The 26,055-nt window shown below is 29.9% G+C and overlaps 1 protein-coding gene across 1 annotated transcript; it reads left to right on the top strand.

Moving 5' to 3' along the window:
- Nucleotides 1-695: 695 nt before the first annotated feature.
- On the top strand, nucleotides 696-2,177 carry LOC129966353 (uncharacterized). Its single transcript, XM_056080775.1, has 2 exons — nucleotides 696-1,743; nucleotides 1,870-2,177. Exons 1-2 carry the CDS (start codon nucleotides 696-698, stop codon nucleotides 2,175-2,177), a joined length of 1,356 nt encoding a protein of 451 aa, XP_055936750.1.
- The last annotated feature ends 23,878 nt before the right edge of the window (nucleotides 2,178-26,055 follow it).

The following is a 26,055-nucleotide window of genomic DNA, read 5'->3' as shown; positions in this document are numbered from 1 at the left end:
ATGGTAAGTGCCATAAGAAATAACAACAACAGTAATCTATACTTTAGGCGCTTTTTTCTCACCCGATTGAAACAAAGATTTGATACAAAACTGCACTTATAATCACAAAATCCCATACCAAATTTGATGTATTTAAGTCACTGTGTTTTTGAATTATCGTGTTTACATGCTTCTGAAAGTACAACCCCTCAGGGGCTCACCTACTATAGGTGAGTACGGGTGTCCCAATCCCGAGGTACCCAGGGATCTTTACTCCCTTTAAGTTTATTCTCCTCTACGCCTTCTGCTATTTACTTGATCCTTCCATTCCTCGACGGCAGGCGAGGGAGCTCTCCATGAGAAGCTGTCGCCGATCTGTTTGCTTCTTGCTTCTCATGGACAGCCAAAACCCCACGTGTTGGCCGTGCGTGGCAACCCACTAGAAAGACGGGTGGTGCACTGTGGTCCCCTGTGCATCAATCGGCTGGTAGATAGGCACCTTAGTGGCTAGTCTGCTAGGGATCAAGCGAAGGGGTTACTCCTTGGGCTTGGCGTTAAGGGTGGTCACTGTCCCCGGGGGTAACTCCGAGCGTATAGGTTCCGGCTAGCACCAAGGTAAGCGCCGAGGCTGGGAATGGCCAGAGCCGGTGGCTGTCTTCCCTTGTTGGGCTCCGTGGTGGGCGGTGCCGTCGGGCCTGAAATTTCCTCAGTATCGTATGGGCAAACGGAAATCTGCTCCCTTCAGTGGGCAACAAAATGTTTCTACCTTTCAAACAGTACCTAATTTTCCAACATTTTTCATTATCAAAAGATCCTCTGCTACTAATGATACATTCCATTCTGTCTCTCCCTTTCTTGTTGAAAGAGGTATAACTGGCAATATTGGTGAAGTTAAAAGTATTAAAAAACTTCGATCTGGCGATTTGCTGGTCGAAGTACAATCCCGTAAACAATCTGTACAAATTATGAAATTAAAATCCTTGGAAAATATACCAGTCATTGTTTCTCCACATTCTTCATTGAACTCCTCCAGAGGTGTTATTACTTGCGGGGAGCTGTTCAATGTACCCATAGAAGAAATAACTAAAGAGTTGCAAGGACAAGGGGTTAGCCATGTACGGCGTATCTCTATACGGAGGGATGGCCAGCTCCTAAATACCAAGCATCTGATTCTTACATTTAATTTTTCCAAATTACCCGAGTACATTAAGGCAGGGTACATGCGTCTGTTGGTTCTACCATATATTCCGAACCCACTTCGTTGTTATAAGTGCCAACGGTTCGGACATTCAAGAACTTCTTGCCGCGGGACTCTAACTTGCGCCCGCTGTGCGGAAACAGGTCACAATAGTACGGAATGCACATCTACGGAAAAATGCTTTAATTGCAAAGGTGCACACAGTTCATTTTCTCGAAACTGTCCAGCATGGCAGTTAGAAAAGGAAATAATTAGTACAAAAATTAAAAAACAGATTTCTTATTCTGAAGCTCGTAAAATTGTTAAATCTCAAACTCCTGTTTCTGGTTCTAGCTACTCTTCTGTGATCAAAAAACAATCTGCAACTGATCTGACTCAAAACAATGGAAACAACATACTTACGGATAATACTCCCGAATCCACTGTTGTAACGTCATTGCCAGTTGCTCTAAATAGTAAAATTGTTTCTCAGCCAACTGGTCATGAATGTAAAACTTCTAATGTCCCCTCCAGTGAAATGCCACAGGACCTTCATGAATTTAAAACCGTTACATACAAGAAAAAATGTAAAAATCACAAGCAAAATTCTAAAAATGTATCCAGTTCTAAATTCTGGAAGACTTCACCTCGAGAAGTCTCCCAATATATGCCAGTTGCTAATTTTAGCTCTTCGACCATTAAATCCAAAATAGATGATAAAATGGACGAAGCCAACTCTATGCTTGAAACTATGTCCACAGATAAACCCAATCAAAACACTGATAGCGAAATAGAATCGGATAATGCAAGAGTATATAATCCTCATGAAACAATTGATGAAACACCACCTGCTCCGGAACATTCTACCGATTCCACCACAGTGGACAAACCTGTTTTTAGACTAAGTCTTCAAAAAAGTATGGTTGAATGGGTTGACCCAAAAAAATTTTACAGTCAACCTTCAAATACACCAATTCACAAGAAATACTTGAAGAGACATCGATTAAAAAGGTTACAATGATTTTTTTCACTTGTTTCCGTACTTGTTTATTGTACCTGTCTTTTTATCATGAGAGTTGCACTTTTACCTTTTTAAATTTCATTGATATTTTAACCTTTTGACATTTTTGGAAAATTTCATTTCTGTTATGTAATTTGCATTTTTAAGACCACGGTTACTATTCATTATTTGTCTTCCATATAATCATATTTTTAATTTTAAATTGTATGATTGAATTGTACTAGATACATTTTTACCATTTGTTTGGCGCAGTATAGCCATATTTGGCTCTTGCGCCACTAAATCTCAAAATACCTACCTACCTACCTATCTGAAAGTACAAGCCGACATTCAACCTGTTGTTGAATATGGTCAAAATTTGACAAGTTCTCAACTATAATGCAAGTGATGAAAACAGCAACGACGTAAAGGTTAAATAGAGGTTCTAAACTATAGATTTTAAATCTGTATACCGAGTCCTATCTATCTAGATCTCTTCATTTTGCATGTATCGTGTTGACTTATATTCAAATAGCCACACACAAATTTCCTCAGAACAGATTTTACACAAATTTTGACAGAAATCTGCAAATTTGGTGTAAAGGCAGTACACCAAATTTCAACCATCTAGCTCAAAGCTTTTTTAATTTTCTTTGTCACAGACAGACTTATATTTTCCTAAAATCGGTTTTTCGAACTCAGGGAACTCTAAAACGTGGAGATTAGTCAACATCTCGAATTCAAATTTCTTGGTGATTATTATACTTTCTCTATTCCTATGCATGTGAGAAAGTAAATGTTTTACTTAAATTCATAGCACCGAACAGTTTTGATGTACCCAAATATAAACAAAAATTTATCTTCACCTTTTCATAAACAAAATTTCATTGTAAATGAATATGCATAAAAATGAATATGAAATTTGGTTTTCTTTTCTTTGGTTAACTGTGCTATTTAACTGTTAACTATTCAAAACATGATACAGATCTAATAGCTGATATCAAAATCACAAACCAATTTTTAATTAATTAGATCGTTGAATTTTCCAGTTGTTGCGTTCATATTGTGTGTGTGTTGTACAAATAATCAGACTGTCTACCCTTTCACGAATTGACACGGATCAATTTGATTTCTAGCTAATCTCTACTAATGATATAAGCAAATGTGTCAGCGTGCGATCGTTTATTTGTGAGTATACGCATGTGTGTGTGTGTGTGTGTGTGTGTGTGTGTGTGTGTGTGTGTGTGTGTGTGTGTGTGTGTGTGTGTGTGTGCGTGTGTGTGTGTGTGTGTGTGCATGTATATGCACGTTTGAGTGTGTGTGTACATCCACAGGGGCAATTAATTAGAATCTCAGTTAATTTAAAATTAAGTTAGATTTCGGCGTACTCAAAACTAAATTCACACTATTTTGAGGCAAAAATTTTGAAAATTCTTTTAATAATGTCAATTTCACACCCGTGGGATTTTCTGCCCTAAATTCTCCTAATCTTTTGAAAATATTTTTAACATAATTTTCAATTCTTTATAATGTTGCATTGAAATTCAAATTATCTTCATTGTTTCATCAAAAATTTAATCACGGCATTTTCTGTTATTGTAGAAAAAAAAGAAAAAATATTCTTTTTAATATCTATATAGCTTATAGGAAGAATAAAGAAGTTGCAGAACCTCAAAAGTTCGAAAATAGATGAAACAGCCATTACATTTATAAGAGAATTATAATGTCATGGTATTTGAATCCATTAGGTTATTATATGCATACAGTTCATTAAACAAGTGTAAGACATTAAATCACTGAATTTAATGTTTATCACAATTTGATTGTTGCATCAAATTAGTTTGCTGAGGGAATTATCGATATCAAATTATGCATAAAAGATTAAATTAAAATTAAACCAACATTGCAGACGAATCAGCTAGTTGAGGGATTAGTAAATCAGTACGCTAATTTCACCAGTGTATTTATTACGCGTTTGAACAATCATGTTCATATGCACATGCAATAGGGCACATAGGTTATCTTTTAGTGGTAAAAACCGTAATCGAAATTTCGTTCTTTCACCATGTTCTAAATGCTATCGAAGCTTCAGCAAGTATAATTTTGTTAACATTCCAGAATATATTTATCTTTTAAAGGGAGTGAATCAGGCTATTGTCGAAATATTAAATAGGAAAATATTCATCAAAATCCATCTTTTTAATGTCTCTGAACATTAAAATAATTTCACCTCACATACAAGAAAAATAACAAAATGTTACAAAGAAAAAAGTCGACATAAATTGAATCGACTCCTAATTTTCGATGACATCAAATCGAAATTGGGCCTTGGAAAAGAAGCTGGATTAATTAGATTTGAACACGCCATTATTATTTGAGGACATCGGACCTAGTTTAAGAGTTAGAGTGCTTCTAGATAGTACTTCGCGTTTAACATCGTTTCTGGAACCTTTTAATTTATCAGTCAGTATGACGAGATTGAATAATATCAGCATAGATCATTCAATCTCAACGCGTGCGCCGACGTGCCCCAGGGAGCCACAAAAAAGTAAATGATTTGATATTGACTCAAGGTCCATTAATGCCTGTCTGGATTAATAGGTGGAAAAAAAGAAACTTGTGTCAATCTATATTTAAAATAAAGTGTGTGTGTGTGTGTGTGTGTGAGAGAGAGAGAGAGAATGTGCGCGCGCTCTGCAGGCGTGGTCATTTGGTTTGGAACATATACATTTTGGATGTGGAAAATGTGCACCTCAAAGTGACTTTTTTTTTTATCTTTCGATTAGGATCCTAATTAATTAAAAATTTAGCAAAATTTTGATGATTATTACCTATAAAGTCTGAAAATATATTTACAATATTTTGAATTCTAAATAATTATCTGTTTAATAATTCCAATTTAGTTGGATGGATAAAATTTTTCCTCAATTTTAACAATTTTTTTAAAATATTTTTGCATAAATTCAAATAATAAAATTAATTGTTGCATTGAAATTAATAGTTTTATTTCATCATTGTGTGTGTGTGTGTGTGTGAGAGAGAGAGAGAGAGAGAATGTGCGTGCGCTCTGCAGGCGTGGTCATTTGGTTTTAGAACAACCAAATTTGGAACATATACATTTTGGATGTGGAAAATGTGCACCTCGAAGCGACTTTTTTTAATCTTTCGATTAGGGTGTGTGTGTGTGTGTGAGAGAGAGAGAGAGAGAGAGAATGTGCGTGCGCTCTGCAGGCGTGGTCATTTGGTTTTAAAACAACCAAATTTGGAACATATACATTTTGGAAATGGAAAATGTGCACCTCGAAGCGACTTTTTTTTTTTCAATTAGGATCCTAATTAATTAAAATTGTAGTAAAATTTTGACGATTATTACCTATAAAGTCTGAAAATATATTAACAATATTTTGAATTCTAAATAATTATATCTTTAATAATTCCAATTTAGTTGATGGATAAATTTTTCCTCAATGTTAACAATTTTTTTAAAAAAATATTTTTGCATAAATTCATATAATAAATTTAATTTTTGCATTGAAATTAATAGTTTTTCATTATTTCATCAAATATTTAATCTTGTGTATTCCTTCCGTTGTTGAGAACGAATGAAGAAGGATTCTAGATAATATCTGAGTATCACATGAGGAATGAATAAAGTTCATATTAATGAGAAAATCAGAAGACAGACGAACCTGACAGTAATGTTTTAATAGGCCTGGTATGTTATGGAACTAGACTCCACTAAGCGGATTTAAAAATTAAGCACGGGTTGTTGCTTTTTATATATATACTAGCCGCCTTTGAAGACCAGCTGGTTCGCCAATCTTAATGCTCGTTAAAATTTTAATAATTAAATATTTTATGTAGTTCCTACTTTAATAGCTTCTTCATTAAAATATTTCAAAACTTCAAATTTTGGTAGTCATATAATTCACTCATAATATTATAAAGGCCTTCAGTCATAACGTAATATGTATCTCTCTAATTTTCTGTTAGCTCCAGTAGAATTTATGCTTTAAATTACAGTGGAAATGATAAATCTGCAATTAATATAATATTTTTTACTGAAACAAAGTATTTTTTTAATAATATGATTACTGAAAACAGAGTCACTGAGCATTTAAACCTTATGGGCACTAAAGAATATATTTCTTAATTTATGTAATATCTCAAGAATTTGTCAACACAATTTTCTCAGATCATTATGAGCAGATCGATTAATTAACAATGTTTGATTTTAAATGCATCAAACACTAAGAAAATAAACAGAATCATTTAAAATAATCGGTCTAAAACAGGTTAAAAAAACTACTTAAAAAAATGATGTACTTAAAAGTATAAGCATATACAAAAAATATATGACTAACAGAAATACAATTTAATTACAAAGGCATAAAACTAACCTAAAAATAATTCATAAATCAAGTCCGCATCCATTGAAAATAGTTGTCAACAATCAGAACACAATCAGCATGCGTGAATTTTCAACCCCAATTATGGTAACAGAAATGTGTGAATTTTCTATGCCAATTAGGGTAGCGCTACGCAGATTAGAAATTTTTAATTTCCTTTATTCTGTTTATTTTAATTCAAAAGTACTTCAGAATGAATCTGAAAGATCTATTAATTAACAATATTTAATTTTAAATGCATCAAACACTAAGAAAATAAACAGAATCGTTTGAAATAATCGGCCGAAAATATGTTAAGCCTATCCTCTTTAGCGTGGGGAAAAAACTGAAGTCTTACTCATTTGGCAATGGGGAAATTAAAAGAATTTTTGGCGGAAAAGTTAATTTTTAATTAATAATTAAAATTCTAATTAAAAATTCAAAAAAAGTGATCCCAGGTGCACATTCCCGACCTCCAAGGTATTCATATGCCAAATTTGGTAGCTGTAGGTCGAACGATCTGGCCTGTAGAGCGCCAACACACACACACACATTGAGCCTTATATAAGTATAGATAATATTCATGTTTTGCCACATTTTTGGAAGAGTTAATGGAAAATACAAAAATTAATTGATATATCAATTTAGTATTCTTTCATCAGATTTTACTAAACTTAATTTTTACTGCTGTTTCAAAATTTTTGTTAAAGGAAACATTCCTGATTTTACACAAATAATCAGGCAAATGTATCCAAATAGAAAATTGTTTTACCATAAAATAATATAAATCAATTGACTTTTCAGAAGCATGGGTGTAACATAAACTTAATAAGTTAGATCTAAAGTATGTGTCTTAGCTTTGTATCATTGATAGAGTTGAAACTCCATAGTGAAGAATACTAAATAATCAGGCATTTAAAATTGAGGCAAATATTAGTGGAACATCTGAATCCTAAAACATTTTTTATTAAATTAATTTTATTTCCAACATATGAATATAAATTAAAAGAAGGATGTGGAAAACCTGCCAAGCATGATTGAATTTTTGGTTTTAAAACCGAATGATGGAATCAACATGATTGAATTTTTGGTTTCCCTTTGGTGGTAGACTATGTATTCCAAAGATAACATATTTCCTGTGATAAATTTTTTAATGTTCTATTTTCCTCAATAAAAATGTATCAGATTTGTGACAAAGTTTTACATTGTTCTATGTAATTTTTTCTATTATTATTTCTTAAACATGTTCTGAAAAATTCCTTTTACAATATACGCATGTTAATATATGCATCAATTTTTATAGATGCTTATATTTAAATCAAATTATTTTTAATATCAATTTAATATTATTAATATATATTTTTTATTTTAGATAAATCTCGTCTCCCTGTATATAATGAAATAGAGAAAAATTAGACTGATATTAAAAAGTAATATATAAATAAGCAATTTCAAGAGCAATATTGTTTATTTTAATTGAAAATATGTACATAAATACCATAAGGGAAAACAAAGCTGCTTCTAAAAGCATTGGAATGAATTTCATACTGCTAAAGACTCAAATTAGCAATCAAAGTTTGGAATGTATAATTTTCCTTTCACTGAAAAATTAACTGCAGCTTCTAAACCTATGAAAGGTCACAGCATTTTATCTTTCTGTCGATGTACAAAAGTTTCTCTGTTAAAGAAAAAACACATTTTAGTTATATAATTGCAAGCATTCTACAAAAGAAAGTTCGCAAGCGGGTGTTTTTAATAACAGCTTTGCATCGTGTCCAATACACAAAAACAACTTCCCGGACCAGCTGAACAATAACAACTATTCCCTTCTCCTAAAAAATTTAATTTTCTACGCCAGCACACGTGATTATACGGCGAAATGAATTTCCATCCTTTCGTTTCTATAAGCAAACGATAGTAATAGCATGCATGCATTTCCGCCTAAGTGATAACGGCGCATTGTTTACGGAAATCTCACTTCGGGAACATTGCCAAAAATAAAAATGCAAATTCTGTCTTTAAAAGGAAAGGGTAAAGGCTCACCCATAGAACAAAAAGAAAAATACTAAAAAGGAAAAAAAAGAGGGGAAAAAATACGAATGTTCGAATATAAATTATGTTTATTTATACCCATCTGCGTGGTTTGGGCACGCGCTGAGAAGGTCTGGTTGCATGATTTACTCAGTATTGTTTTCAAAATCGTCTCAGAATGAGAATTTAAGGACAATCTGCTGCTTTGCCAGGTGCATGCAAAGACAGGCTTTATTTCTTACAGTGACGTCAATATTACGAGGTTTCTTTTGATTCATTCTTCAGCAATGTCACATACCGAGGCAACGTAAATCTTTCTAGGCAGTATGTTTTTCCGTGTATTGGGAATATCGACCGAATTAAAACGCCTATAATCCAAGCGTATTTCTTGTTTGGGAAAAAAAAAAGAATCCAAAATAATTTCTCTGCTTTTAAAACTGCGACATTTTTTAAATAAATATATTATATATTTAATATATATTAAATTGTTGGACATCTCTCGGTCAATAATTTTTATGATCACTAAATTACAACCATCTGTCGCTTAGTGGTTATGCATATCTAGACATGTTCTCAAGCTCCTATAAATTAGTAGCAGCATTCTATGATACTCCTTGTTAAAAGAAATCATGAGAATTGGAAGAGAATTGGATTGTTTAAGAAATTTAATTAATTGGGATAATCAATTAAATTTAAATTATTGCAGTGTTATTAAATATGTTAAATTTAGATTAGTGTCGTATTATTAAATATCAGTTAAAATTAAATGCCGCAGATGAAGGATTAATTATTTAATGAGGATTGTGTGTGTGTGTGTGTGTGTGTGTGTGTGTGTGTGTGTGTGTGTGTGTGTGTGTGTGTGTGTGTGTGTGTGTGTGTGTGTGTGTGAAGCATTTTTGAATGAGCGAATGTATTGTAAAATTTTTGAATGAGCGAATTAACAATATGCATATATATGGCAGAAGAATGTTATTGGCAGTATATATCCGTATATGAAGCTGAGCTTATAAATGAATTACTACAATATCCACAAATTTTTTCGAAGAACCATAACCATAAGCCGGAAGACTTTAGAACCATAAGCTATCTTTTTCGAGGTCAGCTTCTGAATAGAACAAATAGTAATAATTGGAGACAGAATTCTCTGTTTACATCCATGGCTTAGGGATTAGAGAAACTAGAGTAGTAAGAACCAATTATTTGTAAAAAGTAAGTAGCTAATATAATTCGAAATAATGAATGCATAGACATAACTACAATGCAAAAGAAAATAAAACAAAGTTTTTTTTGAGGACATAGACTATCATTTTTTTTTCATTAAATTGATGATAGCATTGACAGTTACATCAAGAAAAAAAGATTTTAGCTCTTGAATAAAGTATGTGCAGGGTTGTTGTAATTAAACTTCCCCCATAAACAGCATCATACAAAGCAAACGGTTGAACGGATTGCAACGAAATTTGGTACATATACTAAATACGAGATGCGCTCGCGGAATTTCTAAAAAAAAATTGTTAGTTCCAAAATATCCACCAGAGGGCGCTTTTCCCGGAAAAAACATTAATTTTAACACAATAAACGACCAAAACGGAATACAGAAACAATATTAACAATCCAGAACAAGAATTATAAGTAATAAAATGTAAAACCGGGAAAAGCTGTCAGTTCCATGAAAAAATATCGAGATTTGCATGTTTGCTAAGAAGAGGAAGCTTTATGAAAACAGGTTAGGGTAAGAAACGTTGGCAATCGTTGTTATGTTTTATGTCGATGTTTCCGGTTGTAATGATGATGGTATCTTGTTGAGACTGTGTTTCGATGTTGAATGACTTAAAGAATTCCATAACGCTTCATGTGCGAAGCATCGTATCTGATCAGTTACAATTTGCTGTTGAACACACTGTCCATCGACTTGAAATTTTGCAGGTGAATGAGAGTTGTCACATGAAGCACCTTTCCCTACATCATCCTAACTGCTCATCTTGTGCAATGTCGTCTTAATCTGTTCTTGTTTCTGCAAACTGAAATTTTTTTTTTCTCTCAAACAGTTTACTGTTATTTTTTCCTTTGTTTATTTGTTATTGTTTCTGTAAGTTACTGTTATTGTTTCTGTATTCCTTTTTTTGTCTATTATTTTTTTTAATTAATGTTTTTCTGGGAAAAGCGCGCTCTGGTGAACATTTTGAAACCAAAAAAAAAATTTCGAAATTCTGTGAGCGCATCTCGTATTCCCACCCTGTATAATGCAGGACTTTAAAAAAAAATTTAACGCAATTTCTTCCTTTCAAAAAAGTTTCTTACGTTTATATTTAATTCAATGTAATGCAATATTTATTGCATTGTGTAATATTTTGAATATGTAAAGAAAAATAAAGCAATCAATTACAGAAAAATAAATCAAGCAAGCGAAATAATAAGTTGTGATAATAACAAATTACTCTATTAACTACATTTAGAATTGGACATTTATCGGAGCAAAATTAAAAGATTCGAAATAAAATTACTGACATTCCGCATAATTCTAATTGTACTATTGACAATTAAAATTATGTGCCGTGATACGTGAGTAAATAATGTCATACATAACGGCCTGAATATTAATAGAATTTATTACGCCCAGAAACTGTCTATAAAATTTTTCAATCAAATCAAAAGTCATCGAAAATCATCAGAGTCATCAAATTACGATTATCAGTTGTCATTCTTCTGCCACAGAGAAAAAAAACATGCAGCACCCTGTGCCACTACTATATGATAATTTTACGTATAATCACAATAATTTGTGGCAGTTTGTACTGAATTCTTTTGTTTCAAGTCTTTTACTGAAACTACAAAATCATTCAAATCTTTTCCAACTCATTCTTAAACTTTATTCAAAATGACTTTTGAAGCCAAGCAAAATTATTGTAGGCAGAATTTTCGTTGTTTTAACAAAGTCCAGTTTTGCATTCAGAAAGAAGAAAAATACTTTGGCCTTGGCATTTAAATGAATTTAAAAATCGTATCGAGGACTTTAAAATTTCCCTCATTTATTACCTGTTTAACCAGTTAACTGTTTCGACCTCTTCGGAAAACACGTATCTAAATTGTCACTATTAATTAATTAATTAAATTGAAATTAAAGTGTATTGTATTAACCTGTTAACTGTTTCGACCTCTTCGGAAAATAAATATCTAAATTGTCACTATTAACTAATTAATTAAATTGGAATTAAAGTGCACTGTATTAACCAGTTAACTGTTTCGGCCGCTTCGGAAAATAAGTATCTAATTGTCACATTACTCCTGCCGAATAAACTCGTCATAACGCAAAATATTATACTTGTACCGTGACGAGTATACTCGTCAAAAATAGTTATCTGGTTAATTTTACATAACTGGCGACTCGATTGCTAATTTAGAGAAATAATCAAAATATTGTTTTTTAACTCTTGAATATTTTAATGTTATCTAAACATCAGAGTTCTTCGTTTTGAAATTGCAATAAGAATTTGAAAGATGATGTGAATTTATAATATAATATAAATCATATAAAAGAAAAATCTTGCAATTTTCATTCTTTCATTATTAAACATGATAATTAAAATAAAGTCAGACACACTAAAATTCAGACGATAATTAAATTAATGATAATTATATCATCACTAAATAAAAAGAAAATGCTTAAAATATTTCTCAAAATAATTATGTGCTCCAAATAATACTATAGAATATATATTAAAAATTATACTGTCAAGATTAACAGAAATTTACAAGTGACAGCTTATTTAAAAGTGGATTTCTAAAGATATAAGCTGTTTCCATTGTAAAGATTAAATAATTGAAAAGAACTACTGCGATTGTTTAATTAAAGAGAAAAAATATCATTATATAATCGGATTTATATTTGTCGTTGGAAAAAAGATTTAAATTAAACTTCATATGCTTACTATTATTAGGAAAATAATTTCGAATTGTGCCTAATTGGGTTAAATAATACTAACTCAATAAATGAAATTATTTATGTGGGTGCTATTAATTAGTTAGAACGTTTGCGAGAGTTCGAAAACAAGGGATAAGAATTCAAATTAACTTTTCGTTTGAAGAGTAAATTAATCAAATTAAGAAACTCTTTAGCGAGGAAAATGTTTGTAGATTTAATCAAATTAGCAAATTAATGAAAAGCAATGGAATGTGTTCTGTTTTAATTCTTGATAAAAGATTTAAAAATTTATTTCAGAGATAAATTGTATAGGTGAAAGAAGCTATCAGCATTATAAAATTATAATTGGAAGGAATGTGCATGTCTGGAAAATAAATATAATTGAAAATTAAAATATTAATTATGTTTTTTTGGAGATAAAAGGAATCCCGAAGAGAAAAAAACAAGCCTTCGCTTCATTTTTAAGAAACTGTATGACACTCTTTAAAAAATAATAATAATAAATCAAGCAATATTTTTATAATTAAATCAACATTCATTTTTATTTCTTGAATGTGTCTATTAATTTTTAAATCAATAATAAATGAAATTTAATTAGAATAATGCAATACTTTTTGACTAAAGTTTATTTTTTACACGTTAGGAGAGGTACAATAAATTCAAATTCATTTTTTTTTCTAATTAAATTAGCTATGTTTGTGATGTGTTTTTAACTTATTTAATTTATAAAATTGCTAAACCTATCAAGCTTCTCAGGAAGGATTGTTATTGTGTTTTTATGATATTTATTATAACGTGCAGAAGAATATTGGATTATGGAAACAGCTCATATAATGCCACGTTCTTATTAGAATAACAACTGCGCATACTTTCTAACAGGAAATGTGTGATATGAATGTTTTTTGCTCCAGCAACATGCATAATAATTATGGTTTTTGGTGTAAAACTTTTTATTAGTCTTTGTTTGATTGGATTTTGAGACAGCACTAAAGCAGAATAAATATTTGATTTATAAACTTTTGAAATTTTTATTGCAATAATATGTTAGATTGCCATTCCATCCATATTTTTCAATAGTATATTTGATATTTCATCTTAGGAGCATTCTCGTCGTCTGACCACGGTTCAGAATGATGAGATCCGTCCCAAAATAGCTCTAGTGTTGCTTTAAAATGGGAAATTAAAAAACTAAACCAAACTACGGAGCAGTCTGGATTCACTGTCTTAAGATGAAAAATACTTTGCATAAATCCTATTAAAAATGAAAATAAACATTTCTCCAACGATTAATCGTTTAACACGTTTCACTAAATTTGATACATTGTCAAGCACCTGATGTTTAGTGTCTAGAATTTTTTTCATATAGTATCCAACTGACTCTCCACCCCTCCACCCACCCCCGTTCTTCTGTCCTTTGAGTTTTATTTCAAAAACGGAAAAAGATATTAAGATACAAAGGAGTATCATATTCTACCGTTTTCTGATACAAAATAGCAAGATTTGAGTATCAGATAATTTCAGTAAAGATATGTAGTATTCAAATATATCCACAATCAAATCTAACCATTATCATTCCAAGTTTCGTTTTTTCCTTATCTTTAACTTCTTTGGTAAATTTGTTTTCATTAATATAATAAATATAAGTTGCGTAAAAAAGACGTAGTGAAAGTTTTTGAAATAAAATGAAAATTAAAAGAATAATTTTTTTTTTTTAGAAACACAAAAATTATGCAATTATATACAGAAAAATCTTCCATTAAATAACATGTTTCCCATTGATTTAATGAAAATGAAGTACTGATTTCAGTGAAGTATTAAAAAATGAGAAGAGAATAAGTCTTAATACAAATTTATGGGCCTTATCAATGCTTGGACTAAATGAATAATTCATGTTGTCAAATCGCATTTCAAACACCAATTTCAAATGAAAACAAAAAATTATGTGAAGGAATAAATGAAAGATCTTTATTTTTCTTCATATAAGTTCACGCAATAGTGTGTTTCCAATTCTTCTTCGTGTGCGATAATAAAGAATTCTATTGATTTAATAACACTTCTGTTCGTATATCAAGTGCATATTTAGTAATTAATTGCTAAATGCTTATAGAAATGATTGTATCGAACCTCTATCGAAAGCAGGTGTTATTTAAATAAGTATGCTTTTACTATACGGTTGCAATTTCCATATTTGACATCGAATTAAATTCTGTAAAATTTTAAAATATTTTTCAAGAAGTGTAGGGAATTATTAGCCATAAATACCTCAGGCTTCTAGGTCACTCAATAATTGAATTTTCGAGAATAGTAATACAACTGTTGTGATCAATTACCATATGGTCATCACTGGTCTCTAAACCTATCCTTCCCCACAGGAGGGGAAGGAAGGTGCCGCTATCGAACATATGGGGAACGAAAGTGCACCATCATGGATGCATCTCCAAGGGAAGCGAAATTTGGCATTCTAAATCAGACCGTTCGCTACTCGTCCCGACATTTGAGTCGCCGCCTTCGGGTATATATAATAATTAACTAAATCTAAAGATTGAAGGCATCTTTCATTTCTGTCTTTTGTTATTTTAATATGTATTCAAAAGTTCTCAAGCTAATATCTGATTTATCATTAAACAGGTTTAATTAAACATATCTGTCGGATTTTTTATCATCTTAAACCATGATGTTTTGAAATAGGGCTTTATGATATCGAAAAAATGGCCAGATATAGATACAAAAATGAAGGGTCATCGAAACTTCACTATGTAAATGGGCTTCGGGACTTAAAATTCAGAAAGAATTCCGATTTCCAAACATTTAAGTTTGGGATTCGTTATATTTTGAATTACCACCACCTAATATATATACCAACTTGAAAATATTGGAATAAGTTATATTTTGAATTACATTAATTAATTTCAACTCTAATCACATTATATAAAATATTTTTGTAGAAAAATTACAAAGGAAGATCAGTCTGTTTTTTCTATTATTATTTTTTTAAATATATCGGATGGTTCAATACATCATTGCATTTCTTGAGGTCAGTTATGATTTTAAAATCCAGCTTTCAGTAATCAAAATTTATATAGAAAACTAAAATTGTACTCACGTGATGGAATTTAAGATAGCAAATTTCTTCTTCTTATTATTATTATGTTTTTATTTATTTCAGCATTTTGCTGCTTTTCATCAAATGAGTGCATGGAGATTTGTTTCCTATTTGGAAATTTCATATTCAAATTTATATAAAATTTAAATTTTATTTTTATATTTCTGTACGATAGAATTCTTTGAATTATTTAATTTATTTCATAAAATTATATTTCTTTAACGTATAGCTGTAGGAATATTACGTAAATAAAACAAGGTCCGATATTTTAGACTACTCTATATATTCCCTTTAACGTGAAAGGACCAATATAGATGTTATTAAAGATAAATGAAAATTATTATGCATTAAATGCATTAAAACTCTGAACCTAGACTATGATATTGTTAGGCTCTTATCAATTCTAAATTTCTATCATAAACATAAAAGAAGGAGTTTTAATACCAAAAACCAATTATCTGCTTTTATTTTCATAATAAAAAGCAAGCCATGCTTTTTTATTTTCATAATAAAAGCATAATAAAAAGCAAGCCAACAACTTTTTGTTACTGTTATTGTGACTTATGGCACTTTACAAGCCCGCTGACAGTTATCTGTCAGCGACTTAAGCCGAGTGAGCGTCTCTTGTTTTTTCAGTTGCGCCAACTAGGGCCAAAAGTACGACTTAGCTATTTCATGCGTCACATTCACTTGCCCAACCCCTTTTTACAGGGGGGGGGATTCACGCACCTCGCTGATAAACCCAGAGTAAGAAGAGCAACCATGCCCGAACTGAGACTCAAACCCAGGACGCCCAGATCACAGGGAAGACGCGCTACCCTTATGCCAGGACGCCGGTACTTCGTGTTAAACTGCAGACTATTTTTATTAGATAATAAAAATAGTTTCATAGAGTTATAATTGTATGTGTTATTCACTTACTTTAAAAAATAATTCAAAAACATTTTCCAAGTCGATTTGTGTTCTTTTTCGGCCATTTTGTGAACTGTCCGAAATTGTCACGCCATACGAATCAACGATAAAGGAAATTTACGATACATTTATTTTATTCATTTCAATAAAATATTTCCAACCCTTTTTTTTTGTTTTTAAAAATTATATAGCACCGCTTATTGATAAATTCTTCATCACCTAAAATTCATTTAATTAATTCGCATTGACCATATTCAATGTGCTTCATCTTTTAAAAAAATATGATCTTAAAAAAAAAAAAAAAAAAAAAAAAAAAACCTCCGGCCCTGGTGGCCTAATAAGGTCTTGGCTCGTGAGCCGTAGGGTTTCAGGTTCGAGACCCGATTCCATCGAAGAACCGTCGTGTAAGGGGGTCTGTTGTACTTTAAATCCGTCAGGGCCAAATGTCCTCCTGGTGGTGTGGTGTGATAAGAAGGGGGCGACTGCTCAGGTATCGTCCTCGTCATCTGACCGCGGTTCAAAATTACGAGGTCCGTCCCAAAATAGACCTAATGTTGCTTTAAAACGGGACGTTAATATAACAAAATAAACCTCTCCAGCGTCCATTAAAATAGCCAATTTAATTCTCATACACCTCTGTTTACAGAAAAAAATGTTATTTTAATTTTGAATGAAAATTAAAGATGTTCTGATACCACATTATTTCAATTATTTGAAGTTTCTTTTTTCTTCACTACTTTATTATTATTAGATAAATAACCAGATATTTTGATATTAATCCCTCCTTCAAAGAACGGAATACATACTTTAAAAAAAAATACAGTTTTCCAATTCTCATGATAAAAAAAATGTATACATTTCATTGTAAAAAAAAATTGCATATTGTTATTGTATTTATTTAAAATGTTTACGTTTCATTTATACATAAATATAATTTATACATGAAATAATTTGTATATAAATGCATCGTTTAGTTCAGTTGTCAAGAGTATAAAAATATTACTTTTTTCAATTCCATCTAAAAGTTGCATTTTAATATTTATATCATCATCAAATGCATTCATTTTGAACAACGAACAAAACAGGACACGCATTATGCACAAAGAAATTATGTTTGTTTAGCAGTTTTTGTAACGCTTAGCAAACATTTTTAAAAGCGACAAAAACATTACTGCAAGATAAAAAAAAATGCAGAATCTGAACATGAAAAACGAACCCCCCCCCCCATTTACACTGAGGGAAGAAACATCTAAGCTGAATTAGTATCGCTTCAGAAGTTTTCAATGGCGAAAAACCGTTCTTACCGGATTTTCCCAAAGCTCTTGTGGTTGACAATATTGACATTTTTTTGTAACTCTCTTTATCCCCTTTTGAATAGATCTCTTTCAAAAATATACCCCCAAAGAAACCTGCTCATATTTGTGTCATTAGGCTAAAATGAGATTTTTTTTTTTATTGCAAAAGATAAAATAGGAAATGTCATATACTTCCAATATATTTTCTAAGCGTACGAAAAATAAATTATTTGAAGTTTGGTATGTTGAATCCTTATTTTTCTGTTATGTTTTCATATTTTTGTAATGATTATTAATCACTACATGGATAGAGAAGGCGTGTAATAAATTGAAAAGAAAATGTGGATTCTCCGAATTTTGATTTGTATGTACAAAATTGCTCAGGCTTTTTTTATTTTATCTTCTTAAAGAACGAAATCATAAAGTAAAGAAATAATTAAATGCCTTAAGCAATTTTTCCCGGATTCAAATTGAAATGAGGAATTTATTATAGTTAATAATTTGTATAGTTAATAATTTATAATCGTAAATGTTTTTTATAATTTATAATAGTTAATAATTTACAGTTTGTAATAATTTTTAATTATCCTATTAATAAAGAAGCTTGGGTTCTCCGAGTTTTAATTTTGTATGAACAAACTTTTTCAGATTTTTTTTATTTTCTGTTTCAAAATTATATAATATTAAAATAATGAACTAATTAAATTCCTCTAGTATTTTTTTTCTATTCAAATCCAAATTTGAAATTTATAAGCAGTATTTAGTTTATATTTTTATTCTAAATGAAGAAAAAATAATTAATTGAATTTTGATCTAGATATACTTTTATTCTTGCCCATTTCTTTTCTCTCTCTTTACCGGTAATTTCATAAAATGCGACGTGAATGAAAGCATTCAATTAAAATTTTAAAATGAAATGGTAATGCAAGGAGTTTAAAGTATAAAATTATTTATTTCAGGTATTAAGTTGAGGTTTTGTGAAATAGTATTTTAAAAGATATTTCAGTGGTCAATAGAGAGTCATTATTTCATTCTTTATTTACTTGAATAATTAAAGAGGAAACTTAAATGCAGTTTTCAATATTATTGCCATCGAGTCCGAGCCATGACCATTTGAGAGAAACGCAGCGCAGCTCCGCTGCTAAAAATACGAAGCAAATGAGGACTCAAAATCATATACCCGTCGTTTTCATAGTTCAGAAAGAGAATTTCCCATTTTCGGAAGGGATTTGGGAACCAAAATTAATGAATTATTCGAACAACAGTTTAATTAAAATGACCATTATTGAATACCTGTAGGCAAGGGAAACCCGATCAATTGAGAAATTGAAGTGTAAAGTAAAAATTAATAAAATAGAATGTCAAATAGACAAAAGACAGGTAAATCAGGCAAAGGAATGTTTGTAAACTGAGAATTTTTAACAACATTTTTTTATCCTTTGTATTTAATAAAGATATTAAGACCACTGAAGCTGCTCATGAAATACTTATGGTCTATGAAGAAAAGGAATTAAGATATTATCACCTTTAGCTTTCGCGCTTTGAAAATGTGAGTTTCAATGTCAAACAGAGATCATAAACCCGGGGATCATACATACTGAGGTCGATATAGAACAATTTATCTAAATTTTTAAACAAATTACCAAAAAAAATTTTACAAATTGAATTTTGTATATCATTTATTATTTTGCTCATTATTCTGCAATTTTTACACTGATTATTTATACTAAGTGAAGATAAGATTAATGAAGTGACATACTTTGAATGTATAAAGGATCCATTAATCCAAATTGAAATAGAGAATAAAAATTAAGTAGACTTTGCTTACACTTTTACATTTATACTTTTGTAGTACGTCGTTCGGCAGTTGTTTTTCAAAATTTATTAAACAGTTTTAAAAATATTTGAGGGATTAAATTTGGCATAGATTTTTTAAAATGCGCTCATGGATTATTCCATAGTTTAATTTTTATATTTTCTATTGTAAAGAAAGATTAGATTAAATAATCGAAACACTCAGTATCTTAGAGTGATTCATTAATCCAAATTGAATTGAAGAATAAAAAATGACGCCTATAGTACATCGTTCTTCGGCAGTTCATTTTTCAAAACTTTTAATGAGTCCAAGAAATTTTAAATAAATAAATTTAATGTACAATTTTAATTACATTCTCATAGATTAATTGTCAGCTCCATATTCTGCAATTTATTCTTTTAAATTCATTCTATCTGTTCTAAAATAATAGGTTTTAAGAAGTAAAATACTTAAAATCTCAGAGTAATTCGTTAACCCAAATCAAAATATATAATAAAGAGACGGGCTTTCTCTACATCTGCTCCAAGTCGTTCTTCAGTACTTATTTTGTCTCTGTCAAGATTCATTCCAATTCATTTCAAAAAAGTTTTTTTTTTTTTTTTACAGCATTGTAAGTGTTTGATACTGCGTCACCTAGCATTACAGATGAAAAAAATCAAACAACACGCCAATCGAAATTAAGAATAATTTTTTTTTTAACAAAACTAAAATTTGCTCATTTTTTCGTAAACTTACCGAATAAGAAAGAAAAACAAAAAAGGATTAATGCAATAAAATTAGTTACGTATATTTTCATCTACTGTCAGCGTGCTTGGAGAAAGAACATCCAAAAAAGAAAAAAAAATGCAAGTTGAAGATGTTTTATTTGTATATAGTTTCTGTGATTATTAATGCTTGTTGTTTAATTATTTAAAATTGTAATTGTTAAAATATTTCAAATGCCATCAATATTTCCTAACATGTTTAAGCTTAATAATTTATTAAAATCTTTATAAAATCTCATTGAATGCTAGATTTATATCGTCGCGCTATATAGCTAGAAAAAAAACGAGTTTTTCGTATGTCGAATCAAGATTTGTTAATACGCCATTTTGGAGCACCCTCTTGAAGAAGGTTCTAAAAAGGGTTTGTTTTACTTTCTTTTCGATGAAAAGGTTCTAAAATTCTTTTTAACTATGAAATATATTTGAATTAGAGTAACTTATAGAAAAAAAACAGCGAAATTATGTTAAATTTTGATAATAAATTTTATTTTCGAGTAACTGCTTTAAATCTTAATATGATGAACATCATATTTATTCATTGCAATATTTCATAGAAAATTTTGACAATTTTTGATAAATGTATAAATACTTAATTTTTTAATTTTTTTCCCCCTGTTCACTTTGTTAAAATAACCTTTGCCAAGTAACGTTGCCATGATGAATCTACAAAATAACCAATAAACAACTTATTTTTGGTAATTCTAATAAATTAAATCTTTGTTCTTTTTTAAATAACATCAGTTATTACTATCAGGTATCTTATTTTAATAACATCAATGATTCATTTATTAAATGCTAAATTTTCCTTTTTTGCAGAATCGAGAAACTAAAATATCCATTTCGAAGATATTTCTGAAGTTCTCTAAAACCACAAACCTAAAAACTTTAGTATGAACCAAATAGAATAAACCTCTTATTAAAAAAAGAAAGAAAACTGTTGTGTATGCAAAATAGAATAGGTTTTAATAAAATTTAGTAGGGAATTTGTCAAGGAATGAAGGCAAATTGAAACTAGTAGAATTAAAAATTTTCAGGATATTATTAAAGGATGCTCACTTTTTAATTTAAACTGTCATATTTAATCCTTGTAACAACGAAACTTCCCATGCTTAATATTAAAAAAAAATATTATACATCGCTTTGTTCAACAGAAAATAATGATCTCCATATTTTAGTATTTCTACATTTGTGGAGTAAACAGTGTGGATTAATTAATTTTAGGCAAAGGCAGTGAGTATTGTTAGGTTGTCTTTTAATAACTGGATCAATTTGGATTTAAATTTCAATAATTTATTTTAGTTTATTTTTTTTTAATTTTAGCCATTCAGTGAAATATTTGTGCTTTTATTTTGTATTCTTAATTCGTATATCGTAGGGAAAAATGACTAAAGCATAACATTTTCGGAAATTTATTTATAATTGCTTGTTAATTATTTCCTTATCTACAAATAAAAGCATTTAATTATTTTGATAGATTATTAGAAGATAATGAATTTCGAACAAATATAACTTTAAAATTTATTATTTTACAGTATCGCTCGAATGGAATATAATGTAATCTCAATAGGAATAAACAGCATTCCAATATATTATAAATAACCGGCTACTTGTGCTTAAATTTCAGTAATAATTAATTTAATAATTGAATGTAAAAGCACAATATAGACCCTAATATTTAAAATATATTTTTTAATAAAATTATTAATTTGCAGCGAGGTAAATAATATTTTTAAGCGATTCGTTTGCCGTTGTGTTAATTTAATTGCACTAAACAAGTATTTATATAGTTTTAGCTAATCGTAAGATCGGAAGAGGAATTTGATACTGAAAATTAGTTTTCACAAATATAATGAAAAGCTAATTATTTTGAAAGTTATAGGCTTTATTTATTTATAGATGAACAAAAAAATATTCGATATTGAAATTAAATTTATATAGTTTTTATTTAATTATATAACTTTAATTATTTTAACTTGAAATAACATAGCTATATAATATATTATGTGATTAATTTAATTTAAAAATCCACTTCCTCAAAAATGTAAAATAGTTAAGTAATAAATTGTAACGCAATATATATCCAAAGCATATATAAAACTAAATAGTGTGTATTACTGTGTATCAATTTACCTACGAATGATGAAAAAAATTATATTAAATTTATTTCACTTTTACACCAACAGAGGGCGCAAGTAAATCTTATAAAATACATGGTAAACGTTATCCGTACGTAAGCGTTCCGTGCATTTTTGTTTTCACCCAGCAAATTTTCCTGAGTTCAGCTTGAAGCGCAGCTGTTGCTGTTTCAAATAGTGCATTATTAAAAATTTTCTTTTTACCAACTATAATTTTTTGGGGTAAAATAATTGTTCCTGTTTAAATACTTGACTATTTGACCAAGACCGTCTTATTTAATGGGCTGGCTGATTAAGCAAATAATACGGGGATACAATTGGTTCAAGGGCGCCGTAAAAATTTGCAAAAACTTTATTTTAATTTCGCCTACTGTACTGATTTAAAAAATTCCAAAATTATAAGCTAGTTAAATGATTGTAAGTTTTTGGAATCTATTGATCAAAACAGAATTATTCACAATACTGCTATAGATGTTTGCTATGAAAATTTATAAATTAAAATGAATATATTTGTGTCAAATAACAAAATTAAGTTTAAAATCATTCCATGAATGTTTGAATATTTATAAGTATTGCTATACTCATTTTTATATTATATTAACTGTATATATAAAACTTGTTTACATGAATAATAATAATAAGATAAATTAAAATGCAAATTCATTTTTGTATTATAAATCAATAATATGTTAAATGTAAAGAAATATATATTTGTATAAGTTCTATTGGAATAATTTAAATATCAAGCATATCATTGTAAAACTGTATTAATGCAGAAAAAAATATCTTGTAATGTAGACATTAATATTAAACTTACAAGTAATTAGGGTAACCAGAAACTGTCTTGCAAAATCGTGTTTTTAAATAAGGTCGATTTTTTAAATAATAATGCATTAATTAGTGAACATATTACTTGTTTTATTTTTCTTCGCAATTATTTTATTGGATTCTAATCACTTTTGGCGATCAGCTGATTCGCCAGGATGGTTGGTTACGTTTAGTTTCAATTTAATCTCTCGTGTTTAACTATAGCTACATTTTCACATTAAAATATTTTTAAGTAATAAGTTATTATTAATTAGTCATTTTAATACACATATACAAATCGATTTAGTGAGCGCATGAACCATTTTAGGGAATCAAGTCCCTTAACATTATGAAGTTAATAAAATGTATTTGTCTGCGTTGTATTTATCCTTTCAGTTTCTTGTAAAATGTATTTGTCCTTTCAGTTTCGCATTTTCTTTCTCAATATTGCAACTTCACTTTTTTATACCTTATATAAACTAAACAAATATAAAACAGAACCCTTCTTCTTTACTTAAAACAATGAAGAAAATTCTTGCGTATATTCGACAAAGCACTGAAAACTGTTTGAAATTCAGTTCAACGATGAAATATATTGTTAAAATTATGCAAAAAAATATAATTGAAAACTGCCAAAAGTCAAGGAATATTTATTCAACAATTCAAATGGTAGCATTTAAAAAAAAACATATTTTTTTATTATAAAGATATGTAGATGTCAAATTCTGGCAATAATATTTTCGGAAATTATAGCTGAGGAAAAAACAAATATCATTTAACTTTTTTACTTAAAATACTAATTAAAATTTCAAAAAATTTCTCTGAGGTGTGCATTTGCATCCTTAAGAATATATTTTGTAAAATTCGATCCTTAGATTTAATATCTGAAATGCAGATATACATGTCAAATTTGAAATCCAATCCGTCCAGCAGTTGACCGTCTGTCGATACTTTCACGAGCATGTAAATGCGACAAATACAAAACGCAATTACTTAAATATTTGAAATTTGGTACGTGATTTTGAGATTACAATTATAACTTCGTGTTAAACTTTAATCTCAATCAATTTTAAAACAGCGGGAGTAGTCTCTCAAAACTCTCACACATTCTGTAATAAATTTGTCATGCCAAAGAATACCTTATATGGCATTGGCGTACAATAGTTACGAAATATGACGTAATGCACGTCTGGAGAAATTTAACCATTTTACTAAATCCATCATATTATCATTGGCGATTAATCCCTGAATGGCACACAGAAGGGCCGTGGTGGCCTGGTGGTAAGGTCTCGGCTTGTGAGCCGTAGGGTTTCAGGTTCGAGACACAATTCCACCGAAGAACCGTCGTGTAAGGGGGTCTGTTACACGTTCAATCCGTCATACCAAACGTCCTCCCGCTGGTGTGGTGTGGTGTGGAGAGGTGGGTGCCGGTTCAGGTGTCGTCCTCGTCGTTTGACAGCGGTTCAAAATTACGAGGTCCGTCGCAAAATAACCCTAGTGTTGCTTTACAACGGGACGTTAATATAACTAAACTAATAAACTGAATAATATCCAAAAATCGAATTCGTGCTTTGGGCGCATTTTTTGAAACAAAAATTTGACACAAAATTTCACTTGTTATCCCAAAATCCTATACCAAATTTGATATATTTTACCCTTTAAAGAGCCATTTTTTTCTAGTCATATTATGTTAAAATATTTTTAGGCTTGGAATTAGAATAAGAAAAGGGATTCATTTAGCTTATTAGATACATTTAATTTGATTAATTAATTAATTTGGTTAATTAATAATTAAGTGACAAACTAAGAAACATAATTTTGTGTGAGATAAAGAACTGAAGCATCTAAGTTTCTGTCTATCGCGTTTAAATTTTTCTAAAAGTACAGATAAAGAGATGGTCAATCCCTTGTTGGATTTAACTCGAAATTTGACAGGTGTCTATACTGTAAATGTAAATTCTGTGAATCAAATTTCATCTGTCTAGCTCTCTTCGTTTTGTAATTATCGTGTTAAATGATATTTGAACGAATGGACAGACAGGCTTCCTCTGAACGGAGTTTGTTCAAAATTTAATAGAAATCTATACATTTGGTATAAAGACCGCATACCAAATTTCATCCCTATCGCTCAAAGCATCTATGAGTCAACGGACAAAAAGCATTTATGTATCGCCCAAAGCATTTATGAGTAACAGACGGACATTTTCCAAAAATGTGTTTTTCGAACTCAGGTAGGTCTGAGTCGTCAAAATCTATAGTGTGAATTTTTTCACTATTGATGTACTTTCTCTATATTACATATGCGAGAAAGTAAAAGGGAGTCCTAAATACACATTCATTGTTCTTGTACTACGATTAATCGCCAAAGATTGCACACTAATTAGGTTATTTCGTAAATATTGTTCACCAATGGCATGTGGTTAATAATATATTCAAACATATTTATTAGAGGGTATACCTCCGCTGATTTTATTATGCATGACTCAATTTACAGATAATATCCATCTTATAATTTTTATATTAATAAAACATCTGATGGAGTTTTTCTAAAAGACTACAAATGAGCAAACACCATTCAGTCCTTGGCATGCAAATAAATAAGCTTGGCACAAACTCATTTCCCACAAAATTCTCGCCAACTCCCAGAGACATCTTAAATAAAACCGCTTCATCTTCTTAAATTTGTTTCATCTTCTCACGCATTTTAAATAATTCTTCGTCGGCAA

The sequence above is a fragment of the Argiope bruennichi genome, chromosome 4 (genome assembly GCF_947563725.1).
Source record: "Argiope bruennichi chromosome 4, qqArgBrue1.1, whole genome shotgun sequence".
Taxonomy (NCBI): domain Eukaryota; kingdom Metazoa; phylum Arthropoda; class Arachnida; order Araneae; family Araneidae; genus Argiope; species Argiope bruennichi.
The sequence above is the reverse complement of the archived record's forward strand: the minus strand, read 5'-3'. Positions and strand labels throughout refer to the sequence as shown.

Coding starts and splice junctions, on each gene's coding strand:
- LOC129966353 (XM_056080775.1), top strand. CDS start 696: ATGGGCAAACGGAAATCTGCTCCCTTCAGTGGGCAACAAAATGTTTCT. Junction 1,744..1,869: donor CGTTACATACAAGAAAAAAT/GTAAAAATCACA, acceptor AATCCAAAATAG/ATGATAAAATGGACGAAGCC.